Here is a 14502-nt window from a genome sequence, read left to right as displayed (position 1 = left end):
GGAAGTTAAACTAGATCTCTGGTCTCCAGCATACACAGCTATCCTTCACAGAGTATAAAAAGCTCTTGCTTTGACTTCTTCTAATGATTCGGAACCCCACTTCCTCAGGGAGTTTTGTTTTACCTTTGCTGGAAGGCTAACCCCAAAAAGCCTCCGAGGTGTACACACACACGAAACAGTCTGAGAAGCAATTTTATTTTTCTGACCATGAAATCTTCCCCTGTAAAAGATATATCATGAAGCCAGCAAAACTAGAAACAGAGAACAGATCTCAAATGGATGGAAAGGGAATTTTACGGTGTTGGCATTTTCAACACTGCCTACCCTCAGTTATTCCAATGTAAATGGACAGTGAAAGAAGACTTCAGATATTTAACACTAGCATGTGGCAGAAGCACCTCAGCATACCCCAAAGTAAGCTGCTACTATGTGGAAGTGAGAGCATCTCAGCCATCATAAATGTCATGCATATTTATGTATTATTGCCACAACCAAATATGTTAAAAATATTCTCAAAAAAGAGATCAGGACATCTTCAGAGCTTTAAACAGGATGTACTTTAAAATTACAATCCAGTAAGTATGTTACCACATTCTTTGCTACTTGTAACAGACGGCTACTAATTAACATGACCTGAATCACTGCTGCAGTACATTTAAAAGAATGCAACAATAAAACCCAACCAGTGCAGTTCTCTTGTTATAGCTCATCTAACCACTTTGTATTTTTTATTATTCATTTTTCCAGCTTTGTCAGAGCAGCTGAAAAGACTCTCCTTCCCTACAAGCCCTGGCTGAAACTTTTCAGCCCAAGATTCAAACTAGAATGCAGCACAGAGCAAAATAAATGCAGCCCCACGTAAAAGAAAGATTTCAGCTCTTTTATCCTCCTCCCACTTAGCTGTACTATCCAAAAGAGAACCAATACTTCAGAGAACAGTTTGGGCTTCTAGGCACAACTGATAAGATTTAGGGAAAGAGCCAACTGCTTACTTCCACTGTAAATCTAACAGTCCGTCTAGCTAGATGGATTATTTCCCATGACCTAGATGCAATCCTGCGCACGGTGATCCCCAAGGAATAGAACAGCTTTGCCAAAGAGTTGTTCTTCCCTGACCATTTATATTAATAAAATCTAAGCTCACATACCTATTAGCACAAGGTTGTGTTCTCACAGCAGCCGACCCATGCAAATGAAATTTTTGGCTCCCTCCTCCTCACCCCCTTTTCTGTGAAACAAGTTTTGATTAAGACATCCTTAAGTAACACAGAAAAGCAAGCGTGGCCCCATCCTGGACATCAATAATTTATCAGACTAAAGTTAAGTATAAACTCGGAGTGTTCCACTTGCAGTTCAATATTAAAAGGCAATACGTTCACTCCCCCCATCCCAGAGTCACTGGCAGGCCCTTTGACGGTATTCTGCGGGTGGATACGCGTCCCCATTACGCAGGATGAATATGATTTCAAATGCTCAAATCAGATGCAGAAGTACACAAACCAAATTCTGGTGTCCTAAAACTGTTCAAGTATACAAACAAAGGACCTGCAGGTGCCTCTTCAGCCACTAGTAAGGTGACTGAGTTTCTTTATCCCCCCAACACCTAGAAAGTACAGTTATCATGAAATATCCTACTGTTGTAAGCATTTTGCTACTGGGAGAGGGGGAAGGGAAAAAAAAACAAAAAACACACACACAGATGAGAACACAAGGACTCTAGTTAATAAGTAGGAGTAAAATTCAGATTGTTTTCCCTCCCCCTCTCCCCAGAAGAGGCTGAGCTCCTCCAGCTTATTTGGTTTCTGGGGAAGCTAAACCCTTAAGATCTCAAAATAAGTAAATGGAATATGCACCAAATACCATGTTATCATCAAGCATGGAACTGTTACTAGGTTATTAGCTTTGCTTCCCAAGATATAAAAAGGAAAAAAAAAAAAAAAGTTCTTTCAGAGAGGTTCTGCAGGCTTGCAGCTCTGGTTTATCTCCAGAAAAACCTCATCCATTACTGCTCCAAATGTATATTCTACTACTTACAGCAGTAACGTCCATGAGTAGCAGGTATTTTTAACTTTGTTGTCTTGGTGTATGCTGAACAGAGCTGGAAAACACACATTAGCTACAGGAGTAAGAATCACAAATCTCTCAGCAGGAGTCTAGACCCCAGTACTTTATTCCTAGCCCAATTAGCTCCTAAAATACATGAATTCTATCAGCCTATCAATTTGGTTCTTCCTTTTAGCCCTTGAATTCATATAAGGAATCCTTTGACTCAGTCTGAGGCTAACTGTGATTCACCCTTCCGCTCCTTCCATTGGAAGAGCTTTTTATTTCACCAGCCCTTTTCAAACTAATCTGAGTAGCTTTTTTCATCTAAGTGTCCTAAATATAACCAAAGCCAGACAGAGGGATCTTTGTCACTCATAGGAGAAATCTGAAAGAGGGCTGTAAACCGCAGTGTAGCTAAACCGACCCATTTAAAAACATAACCAAGTAAAATAAATGTAAAGCTAGACACAGTCATACACAGCAAGGCAGCATTTTACATACAGATGCTCTGGAACGGACATTTATTTTGCAGTACCAGCAGCTGACCTGGTGCTCTTAGGGAAAGTAGTGGGTGCCTCACACACAGTTTATACAAACATGTCACTTCTGTTCTCTTTCAGTGGACACCAGAAGCCACGAATGCACTACAACACAGMATTAACTTGGCTGATCTGATTAGAGTAGGTTTAACTTCAGCTATAGAGCAGCTTTGTGAAATGTACTTCAAACTGATGGAGATAAGCTGAGTCCCCATTTTCAGCCTATTTTCAGTCATGTCTAGATTCAATTGTCCAGAGAAAACTACCTTGACATTTTGTTGCTCAAATAGAAAGTTCATACTCTTAATCCTGTGAGAACAAATTGCACTTAAACTATTTATATTTAAGAATAAATAATCTATTGCTGATATCTGACTGACAAAACACAATGCTCCTGAAGTATTATACTGCAGTAACACAATCCTCTAACATAAAATACAAAATGAGAGCTAACTTAAGCTATAAAAAGTTACGAAATTCAACTTTCACCTTTAAAGGTATTTGTTAAATATTAAATTGCTACACCTGCAGGATAGGAACGCTTCATTTTCTGGGTAAGTAAAAGAAAGATTGCAAATCAAGGTACTGGCAAAGCTAGAAACAGTACTGAGAACAGATTCCACTTTCTGATTTCCAACACCTTCAACTTCCACTGACATCACAAAAATGTAAAAGTCTGCTCCTTTCTGACAATAAGCTCTTTAGGATAGAGATTAAATATATATATACACACACACACAGGTGTATGTATATATATATATATACACACACACACTTGCATGACAGCTTCTACCTACTATTGGATAGTGAGGCTAACTCAGATGACCTTCAAACTAGAGTCAAACTTTAGGGGGCATTTGGAGGCACTTGGAGTAAGTTTGGCTTCTAAGATAGGTGGCAGCATTACGGAGGAATGATATGCTAACAGTCAACACATGTAAACAAAAGTGCGCACACACTTTTAGACAGTCATGTCTGATTAAAGTCATCACCATACTTACAGCTTCTATTTAATAGAAGAAAGATTTGTATGCTTGAGAGTTTATACCAGTTTTATTAGGGACTATAAATTTTACCTCTTGATAAGATCGCTATGACAAAGGCACATGGACACCAAGTTACCTTTAGAAGCGAGTATGGCAGCATGACCTCCAGCTCCGCTATCCGGTGAGCAGGATCTTCACTGTCCCCATGAACTTCTAAGTCCTCCTCCGGTATTGTGTCCCACTGCCCTCGGTGGGCTGCCATCATATGGACCAGTTCATACTGCTCAGGCAGCGCTAGACTAATCCGTGTTTGTATCCCATGTGTAAAACGGATCCGTCGCCTCTTACAATTCTCCTCGCTGCTGATCTTGGTGGTAGGGAGCAGCTTCTCACCCAGGAGCATGTTGAGTAACTGGCATTTGGCATTACAGTTCTGGCCAAGAATCAGAAGGCAAGGGTGCCCGCTCACAGTCCGCTGGAGATGCTCTTCCTCATGGCGAGGGAAGGAAATGAAGTTCTGCCCTACAATTGAGAACAGACTGCGTTAGAACAGGCTGGCTGAAYATTAAGCCTCACAGCTCTAAATAAGCTGTACGCAAAAGTTCAGAGACATCATCACCCTACAACAAGCCAAGCAGCCCACTTAGCACCAAGTATTTGCTCATGTATCCTGAAACTAGCAGCAGCAATTCAACATTTTTACTGAATTAATATGGAGGCCCACAGTAGCTTGATCCTCACAAAGCCACTAAGACAAGTTTGTCACTGTTCTCCCCATTTATTTCACTGGAAAATATTTACAGTGCTCTCTCCAGCAGGCTAATGGAAAATTAACAGTAGGCCTTAAGAGTAAAGAGGAAACATTTGTCAAGGCTGAAACAACCAAAGGGCTAATTTTCCTCATGGGTTGGAACAGTGTCTTGCCTTGCTCCAGAGTTCAAGGGCACCCAGTGGGTCACTAAAGCTCATTCTTCCCAAGCTTTGATGGCTTGTCCATACAGAATGTTCTAGGCACGTACCAGAAATGAATCCAATCAACTATGAATTGGTGAAAGTTCTACCCATACACTAACAAATGTCAAATAATTTGTAGCTACCAAACCCCAAAAGTATCACAGGACAAATTTCTTGACCAACAAATTCTAGGATCATTGACATTAAAGAAGCAAAACCTCCTCTCTAGCCTCAAGGAAAGGCATTCTTGACAAATTGCTTCCCTACATGAAGTAGATTCCAAGACCAAGCTTGCTGTAACATGGTACCAGCCACTAACAACAGGCAGCAGCCTCTAACAGCCTCTGCCAGCAGTTCCCCATGATGGAAATGCAATCATGTAGTCTAAAGATTTGTCATGCTTTCACCAGCCCAGGTGGAAAAGAGTCCAAGGTAAGATGCTCTTTGCTAGCAGCCAAAAGGTACTCAGTGCAGTCTGAAACGCAATATGGAACAGCTTCAGTCATTTGACAGCACAAATAGATACCTTTCCTTTCCATCTTGAAAGGAGTAATCTACACGGTGAAATCAGCATAGTTTGCCAAATATTCTTACCATTTAAGTAAAACATTTAAACTGCTAAAAAACTAGTGAGCACCTATGTCTTCTACACAGTAGCCAAAAATCCCTGTAATCACTCTTCTTCCGCAACTTTCACTTGAAGCATCAAATATAACAACCCACTAACCAGCCCCTTTGAGCTCTTGGTCCATTATGCTGGAACTCCTGGCATTTGCCTTACCGTATTAAGGCCAGAGAAAACAGTTTCAGCATTGAATTTAGCTTCTGAATTCTTTTAGAAGTGCTAAATACAGCTTTTTCCATGTTCAGTCATCTAAGCTGAAGTCTAAGAAGCTTTGAGTTACCTTATGCATAGCAACAGAATAATTCTGGCAGCACAAAAAATGGATACAAACAAATTCCCCATCTGCTGCCCTTCAGCACAATTCCAGTGAGTACAAAACAGCTAGTGTTCTACTACAGCCAAAGATCTAGCCCGTTTTTCCAGATCTGAAGGCAGATGGCACCCAAGAATGGAAATGACAAATGAAGACACAGTCCTAAAAAGAACTGCCAAAATTGAAAGCTATAAACCAGTATGATTACTCCTACATCAGGCAAACTGACAAGAACGCCAGTATAAAGAATAGACTCAACTACAATATAGTAGGGAAGGACCAGCAGGGATTTTGTAGAGGAAGGTCCTGTCTCACAAGAGCTATTAAAATTCTTTTAATGAGTCACCTACTTTGGCATCCAAAATTATTTCAGCATCTCAAGCCTCAAGAAAACAAGAAGCTCTACAATATACCAAGATATTTCCTCAGCACTACTAACCAGATCAAAGATAACTTAACAGTTATTCTAAATCTCATTACAATAGCTTTCCATTCTTCTGTTTTAATTACACTCATTCAAACCAGGAGCAAAACCACTCGTAGCTGGTTGTGTCTAGGTAGCAAAGAAGCCTTGAACTGGTTATTGAAGATCTTACCTAATATTTAGCTTTCCAGACTTCAGACTGGAAGTCTGGAAATAGCACTGCTTGAGGAATTTTTTTTCGTTAGACAGCTTCTTCTATGCTAAGCAACACTCACAAGAGCAACCCTCCTCTGTGCCTCAGTAAGCCCCTCTCCTGCACCTGGCCCCATGAGGGGAACAGCAGCTCTGTCCCAGAGGCTGACCACCACGGACCAGAGCCTGAAGACCCTGTGGAGCCCAGCAGACCTCGTTACTGAATTCATGTACAAGGTCCTCCTAATACGGCAAGGTATCACTGTAAAAGATTAAGAGACACTTCTTAAAGCGTGACTCTTAGTAACTGCTTCTTAAACAAGCCTTTCAAGATCTGTAACCATAGCAGAGTGGCCACGTCAAGTGTCTAACGGCTAGAATCCAGCTAGCAGCTTACAAAAGACAAAGAAAACAGCAAAAAACAACAGATAGCACATTTAAGCCTTCATCTACAAGATAAAGAACTTCTTTGATCTGGTTACATCTATTGAAATTTCAACTGGAATTCAAGCTTGTTCTTCAGATATCAAGCATGAAAAATGCAGCCCAGGAAGGAGTTGTACAGGCCTTGAAGCCTTCTTTCCACAGGCTTTTTAAAAGGAACAAACAGACAGATTTCACGCTCTCTTCATTTTGGGTAGCCTCTGTATTTACACATACCTACAACCAGAACAAAATGATTGAAATACAGCAGCCCAGCTGAAATTACTGAAGCATGGAATGGATGTATAAATACTCTATCTTTTAAAAGCCTTTCATCTTTGTGTACAAAACCTCCCTGTGATCAGCATTCATTCAACAAGTTAGTTTAGCACAGTCCATACCAGTAATGAATCCRTTGTATTTAACACTGTGTCATACTGCAGTATTCCAAGTATGCAGAGTATAAGCATGGAACCAACCCCAAAAGCAAGATTCAACTATATCATAACTAACCCAGTCTACCATCAAGGCCCTCAAGTCATGGCAGTGGTTTCATATGTGTCACTGGATATCAAACAGTGATCTCAAGGCCTCATGGAAGCGAGATGCACAATTGTTCATGATTCTCCATTGCACAAAGCATATTACTATTTCTTCTTATCAGAATAAGACATACTGGATAAATACATTCATAAAATACCCAGTGGTATTGGGGTCACAAACCTAAACATAAAGAATTCCAAAGGGGAGAAATATGAGCCCCAGATTATAGTGCTAACCTAATAGAAAATATATTTAGAATTTGCTTACTGAAAAGAGGCAGATATATTCCTACATCCATATAAGCAACAACTCCTGCTTTTGACAGGGCTTTTGACAAAGATTTTAGCTGGTGCTAAATAGTGTGTTCATATACTGTATCTTTGAGACATGTGATAAACACTTAAAAACCTTTAGGGGAATCATTAAGCGCGTGCATCCTATTAAGCTTTTTGATGAAAGAAGGCCTGTCCAAGAACAAGGAAGACTCTCACCAAGAGTCATCTCAAAATTCAGTCAAACACTTGGTAGAACAAGCTTAGTTTGAATTTATGGAACCTGTAAAAGCCCTAAGCATTTACTAATCCCCTTTTTTAAGGAAAGCTTGCTACATTTCCAGTCTCTTGTCTTTCTATCGCTTCTCAACACTACATGTGGACAACAATGTTTGAATAAGGCCAGACCTTCATACTTCTCATTGCAGGTACTGATGTCTCTCAGAAATCCTTAAATTTCTGTGGCTGTTCTAATTTGAGCAGACATTCAATATAAATAAGGTCAAAGGAGCAGAAACAGACATAGGCAAAAAAGTTCTCCCAGGAAGCCAACAGGACTGAACACTTGTTCTTTATTCCAAATACTGGAATGAAGAAGAAAAACACTGGTCCAAAAGACAAATGAAAGACAGGAAAAGTGATTTATTGAAACAAATTAATGAAATATATCTTTGAAGGGATGAGGGAGGAAGGACAGAAGTCTGTTTTCAAGATCTGGCCCATCAGAGGTAAAACCATGAGCCTTATGTGTCTTTAAGTATCTCAGCTAGTTCTAGCCACCTGACATTACAGCTGGTGGAAAGGTGTCCTTCAGTTGAAGCAGCTCATCAGCAGGAGTGTCACTGACTCCCCTTTCCCGGAGCATGGGAAGAATAATAGTAACAATGCATCCTTGCTCCTCACTTTTATAAAAAAAGAAGAATCACTAAGGTTTAACACCATGCAAGACCTGAACCTCCAATTCTCCAGTAAGATTAGGTACAGGATTTCTTAGGAAGTGACAGATATACTTAGATTCTACAGAAATCTGTATTTAGATGCACTGCTTATCTGCCAAGCCTGAAGCACTTCATGGGGCACCACGTAAACAGCTTCAGACATTGCCCCTGCTTGAGTTTACTAACTAGAGAGCAATGAATGAAGTCTGGTTTCAGAGCAGCAATAGAGAACTCTAGTCAGTTAGATTGGATTCAAAAGAAGCAATCATTATCCACTTGAAACAGGTGACCAGACCCTGACCATGAAAAAAGTTTAAAGAGGAGTCCATTCATATGGATGCCTACTTTTATGCAGTACAGAAAGACCAACACCGTTTTAAATGCACATGCTAAAATACACGGTTCAACAGTTACAGCAAGGTGTTTGCTTGCACACAGGCGATGAGTTGCAGAATACTTTGACCACTACAAGATTTATAATTAACATAGTTATATAAACTAAGGATAGTTTTAGTTCCACTCCCCCCACATCTGTCAGCATGGTGTTCTAATTCCATGTACAGGAAAACACATGTAACTAATCAATATACCAATATAAACAGTTCTTACAAGATCTGTAAGAACTTAACAGTCTACATGGTCTGCAGAACCAAGCTTCATTGCTGCTTAACTTGAACCATGTTAGCTAGTGTCTCCCCCCATCTAGTCGAGTAGTTACTTCATGAGTATCCTCCCTACTGCCTCTCCACACATAATCTAATCTTAAAACTCACCTTCTTATGTTTACATAACTACCAGCACAACAGAAGTCTTAATCTTTTGAGGATCACAGCAATATAGACAGAGCAGTCACATTTTAACCAGGATATACACTCTTGGTCGACACACTAATCGGCATGAAAACTCTTCCAAACCCTCTCATTAACGAACCCATACATAAATGTATTTTGGAGCTATTAGGCTACCAAGCACAGGGGTTTCACCCTAACACACACACACACATTCATTAAGATAATACCACAGCTGCTAGCCTAAACTCTAGTGAGGCTATGAGTATCTATAGGAAAGGTAGTTGCTTCAGTCTACAGAAATTTCTGAAGCAAGACAAAAGACATATTAAGAAACTCTGGTTCCTAGGTCAAACGGTTTGCATTATTTCAAGCAGGGAATGAAGAAAACAGAACTACAGTTATTACAAAGCAGAGTTGTCTTTTTTCTCTTAATATCTTTATAAAAAGTAGTGAAATCTGTTATTGCATCCCTGATTAAGATTTTTTTATTTGAAAGTCAGTATGAAACACACTAGCTAACAGCACCAAGAATAAAAACAGATGACTTGAAAAGAAGCTGTCAGGCCTACGCAGGTTAAAGCTAGAGGACTGTCATGATACTTTAACAAACCAATCTTAAAAACACTGTTCATGACAAAGCAGACTCCTGACCTACGAAAACATATAATATTTTGTTGAATGCTTCAGAGAAGCAAACATTGGAAAAAAGAGCACCTTTCCCCCTCATTAACTGTAGCTGGAAGGCAATTATTTTCTCCCTTGAAGTTATTTTGCTTCCCTTAGTAGTAAGAGTAAGTCACAGTACTGAGGCCACGGAGTGAACAGTCAGTGACARCCCGTTCTTGACAAATCCGGCTCGTCATCCCCCTGCCTGGAGGGGAGGGGGACTGCAGAGTCAGCACACCTTCACTCCTTTAACTACCCARCCACGACTTTGACCCAGCTCACCCTAAGGCCAGTGGCTACTACTCATCTTCGCTGATACTTAGGACCATTTTAGGATAGAGGAAGCCTGCCTATACTTTAGACTGCTTGATTTCTGTTGATTCTAAGGGCAGTTACCTTTCTATACCATCACACTGGCCTCACAGGTGTCTCAAAAGCAAACCGGTTCTTATTTGTTTTGTTTCTGAACATCTATATTTACTTTTCCACTTCAGCTGTAAGCAATAAGAGACCTGTCCATTTCACTTCCCAATTCCTATGTGTTTCACAAAGCAATAGTTAGTGTTCAAGCCTCAACACATTGCAGAGCAGTGCAAGTCTTAAGAACAGTTTAGTCAAAATCCTTCTCACTATGAAACCACTTGCAGGGCAGATTTAAGGCAAGTGCTTCTGAAGTCAGTGATAACTGTGCTCCTTCAACCCTTTGACACCTTTGAAATAATCTCCCCATGTCAGGCAGGAAAAAAAGAGTTTATTATCAGAGAAAGTAGCAACTAAATTTCAAATAGACCTAGAAACATACAACTAAAACTTTACAGAAACAAGAAACTCCATTCAAAGGTGATTATTCAGTTACAAGGGTAACAAGCAATGCCAAGGCCCTGGCCTTCAGGCAAAGGCTTGTGTCTTCTCATGTCTTAAAAATAAAATAAAATAAGAAAAAAAATAAAATCATTGGTTTGCAATTGTTCTGTCATCAAGATTCATTTAAGAAAACTAGCTGCGTTCACACTTTACCAAGTCCAGCTTTTCAACTAATGCCATCCTCTTTCCATACTCCCCTCAAGACTGCCACCACTGACTTTTGCTTTCTAGTGTGGAGAACTGTTAGCTTGGTCTGTGTCCCGCCTGGACTATGTTGCCACCTCACCAGTTTGAGAACAGCTGACTTGCTGTTATGAAAATAAGAATAAAACACAAGTTATGAACAATCTTTGAAGTCTGAAATCCTGAAGCAAGAGCCTACAATGTATTTCTTGTTTGCATGAACAGGCTCTAAAGCAGTCAGTCTTTCTTTCAAGCCCTGATACTTAAAGGCCAACCGGTGACAGCAGTAAAGTCAAACCAGGCCAAGGCAGACATTTGAAAACCTGGAGGAGTCAACGGCTCTGTATCAGAAGCAATAGGCAGAACATCTGGTGCAATCTGTATCCTCTGTCAGAAACATTTAATTAATGAGGCATCCACAGCCTACAGAGCCCCATAAGCAGACTTTCAAGGATGTAACTGAGGGTTGACTAGAAACATTTTATAAGAAGTAACTAAACAGAGGAGCAGTAATTCCAGTGGAGCACTGCCACTCAGTCAGCATGGCGACTGACAGAAGAGCAAAACCAACTAGTTCCTATTTCCTGGAAATGGCAGAAAGATGTAAACAAACAGACTCAGAGACCAGATTTTTACAGAGTCTTCCACTTCTATCCTGAAAGTTTACATGGAACATTTCTGTCTGTTTTTGTCAAAAAAAAAAAAAAAAAAAAAAAAAAAGTAGAGCTCAACAACACTTTAATTTGAGTCATAATTGTGAGTGTAAGACAAGCATGGACAAGTATCCTGGACAAGTAGCCAATAGAGATGACTCATGAGCCATTTGGGAATGAATAAAGATCTTTATATATATACAATGTTATGCTAAACTCTTCTCACAAGACAATCTTGTGGAAGATGAAGTCCTGCACATGGCAGGAAGGCTCGTAGCAGGAGCAATGTTTGTCAACAGTGACAGATGAAAATAAAGCAGAAGAACGAAGCAAAATACTACTTCCACAAAGCAAACACGCYGCACAGTGCACTACACGCCACCCAGCAAGCCACCCACCTCCCTGGTGCCATCCCCACCTCCCCACCCGCAGCTCCCAGCCCCTCCAGGGGCTCCTCTGCCCCTCTCCCAGACACCCACACCCCAGCACCCTCACTCACACCCGACCTGCTCACTTCACCTCACAAACCCTCTTGCACCCTGCAAGCACCTCCACACCACCCCAAATCCTCCCCAGCCTGTCTCACTGGGACTCCTCACCCCCCCCACAGCACACCCTACACCCCCCCAGCTGTGCCATCCCACCTCCCCATCACCAGCTGCACCCTGTGCCACCGTAGGTCGCCCCACAGCCCACCTGCACCTCCTCCCCCCATAGCACAACCTAGTCTCCCACCTACACCTGTAACTTCCCCCTGCACCCCTCATTCCCCCTAGCCCACCCCCATAGCTCCCTCACTCACTGCTTACCACCCCACAGCCCTCACCCCAGCCCACCCTGCCTGCCCCACCGTAACTCACCCTTACAGCCCCCCAACTTGCACCCCGCACCCCCTACACCCCCCAGAGCTTCCCAGTCCCACAGCCCGGCCCAGCCCCATTCCCTCACTGCCTCATTCCTCACAGTCTCCCCTTGCCCCGCTCCAGGCTCCCTCCCCACAGCCCAGCCCACCCCACCTACACCCCCCACTCCTCACGGTCCACCCCTACGGCCCCTTATCTGCCCCCCCCTAGAGCCAACCTGCACCCCTCATCCCTACAGCCCCCCCAGCCCCTCACCTCGAGTCCAGCCCCCCTCCAATAGCCCCCGCACAGCCCCGGCCGCCTCCACCCTCCCCCACGGGGATGCCCCCCCCCCGGCCCCTCTCTCACCGCTCGGCGCGGGGCCGTCGCGGGGGGCCCCGTCCCCAGGCGCGGCGGGGGGGCCCTCGCCGGCCGCGGCGAAGGGGTGGCCCTGGGAGTACTTGACGTCGCGGAAGAACTTCTTGGTCTCGCGCAGGTTGTGCTGCAGCCGCGCCAGGTGCCGGTTGTAGTGGCCGAAGGAGCGGCAGAGCTCGCGGACCGCGCCGCCGCCGGGACCCCGCCATGAAGGGGCCCCTTCGCCCTCCATGTCCTCCGGGTCCGTTCCGCTATCCCCTCCCCACCACGGGGGACACTCGGCCCCTGCCAGGCTGCCGTCTCCGGCCTCTCCGCCTTCCCGGAGGGAGCGGCGCGCCCCCGGCGGCCGGGCCGGGCCTCTCCTCGTTCCCCCCCCCACCCCTCCCGCCTCCCCTACCCCCGCCGCCGCCTTCCTCCTCACGGACGGCGCCGCAGCAAGCCGCGCTGCGTGCGCAGCGGAACCTTTATCCGGGCGCCTCGGGGCAAAGGGGGAGGCGGCCGGGGGCGGACTCCGCGCGACGCGGCATCCCGGGAGGTGTAGTTCCGCCGCGCCGCGGGGTCTGCTGGGATCTGTAGTCCCGCCTCGCCGCGGGGGCTGCTGGGAGCTGTAGTCCGGCGGGCTGAGGCTGGGGGCGAACCCCCGCAGCGGGCCGGAGCCTGCCTCATCCCGCCGCATCCTCCTCCTCCCCCCTTACCCACCCCTCCGCCAGGGCCGCCGGCTCCCCGCGAGCGGGGCAGCACTGCAAACGGCCTGCCCGGTCCCTCCGAGCTGCCTGGCACGGTTCCCACGGATACCATTCTCCGGCAAATGGAAAATATCCCCGATAAACATCCTTTTTTGTTGTTGTCCTTCAAGCAGATATTCCTACGCTTTCCCATGCGTTTATTTTTAAAAGATATTCCCAGTTGCTAAGATTTTTACGAMAACAAAGTGGTGTTTTTCCAAGACATAAACTGTACCTCCAGACGAGAATTCCCAGGGGCTGAAATTTGCCTTTGCCCTTTGCTCAGGGTTGGCGTGAGACTAAGGTGCCACTTCAGGTCACTTCAGCTATGCTGGAAGGATTGGGTGGCGCTTTGTGCCATGCCAAGTACTTTATTGTTCCGATTCAATCCAGAAGCAGCAGGCCCAGACCTTAATCCCAGTAGACATTAAGCAGGGGCACCAGGGGCTGCCAGCTCCCGGACTGAGAGGTCAACTAGTGTAAAATGGTGCTAGGAGGTTTTGGGAATTATGGGGGGACCTGCATAAAAAAATTCGCTGGGCTGTCATTTACCTATCTGCAAAACAAATGTAAGATTTATCTCATTGGCGCGGCTGGGAAAGGTCGTTTCACGCTCTCTAGCTAACCCTAGCAGGGTTCTGGGATGGTCGCTCTGGGATTACAAAATGTAAGAGTCTAAGTCTCTCTTCTCCCCAAACTTCTGTTTTTGCTTACGTGAGAGGCGAATTTAGTGATGCAGATTTAGTGCCATGGGAACATGGAACAGGGAGCAACTTCACCGACCACCGAATCCCAGCCATGGCGCCAAGACAGCCAAACCCGCGAACGGACCGACCAGCTCCACACGGGCCATCGGCTCGGGATGAGCCCCGGTGCCCCACATGCTGCTGCGGAAGGAGAGGCCGCCTTTACCCCCTCCAGCTGCTGCCGGAAAAAGGACAAGGCAGCGTGTTAAGCCCTCGACATTCACGCAGAGCAGCTGAGAGCTGTGGCAGGGCGGACACCGGCAGGCAGCAGCAGCCACGAAATGGGATTTCAGCAGGGAAGAGAAGAAAAAATTTAAAAAAAATTTAAATAATGAACATATATGTTTTTTGTAGTGTGTAAGGATGTATATTTTGAAAAGAAAAATAAATAAATAAATAAAA

General features: G+C 44.3%; 1 protein-coding gene across 1 annotated transcript in view; it reads right to left on the bottom strand.

Moving 5' to 3' along the window:
• The window catches only part of DSTYK (dual serine/threonine and tyrosine protein kinase), a 29748-nt gene extending 16769 nt beyond the window's left edge, over positions 1-12979 (bottom strand). The window contains exons 1-2 of the mRNA XM_026077187.1: positions 12624-12979; positions 3708-4093 (exon numbers count right to left, since the gene is read on the bottom strand). Coding sequence (XP_025932972.1) covers positions 3708-4093; positions 12624-12861 — 624 coding nt within the window. The 5' untranslated portion in view covers positions 12862-12979. The remainder of the gene's footprint in view (positions 1-3707; positions 4094-12623) is intronic.
• Positions 12980-14502: the final 1523 nt, after the last annotated feature.

Source organism: Apteryx rowi, unplaced genomic scaffold (assembly GCF_003343035.1).
Source record: "Apteryx rowi isolate R43461 unplaced genomic scaffold, aptRow1 scaffold_45, whole genome shotgun sequence".
Lineage (NCBI taxonomy): Eukaryota > Metazoa > Chordata > Aves > Apterygiformes > Apterygidae > Apteryx > Apteryx rowi.
Note: the sequence above shows the minus strand (reverse complement) of the source record. Positions and strands in the feature narration are given on the sequence as shown.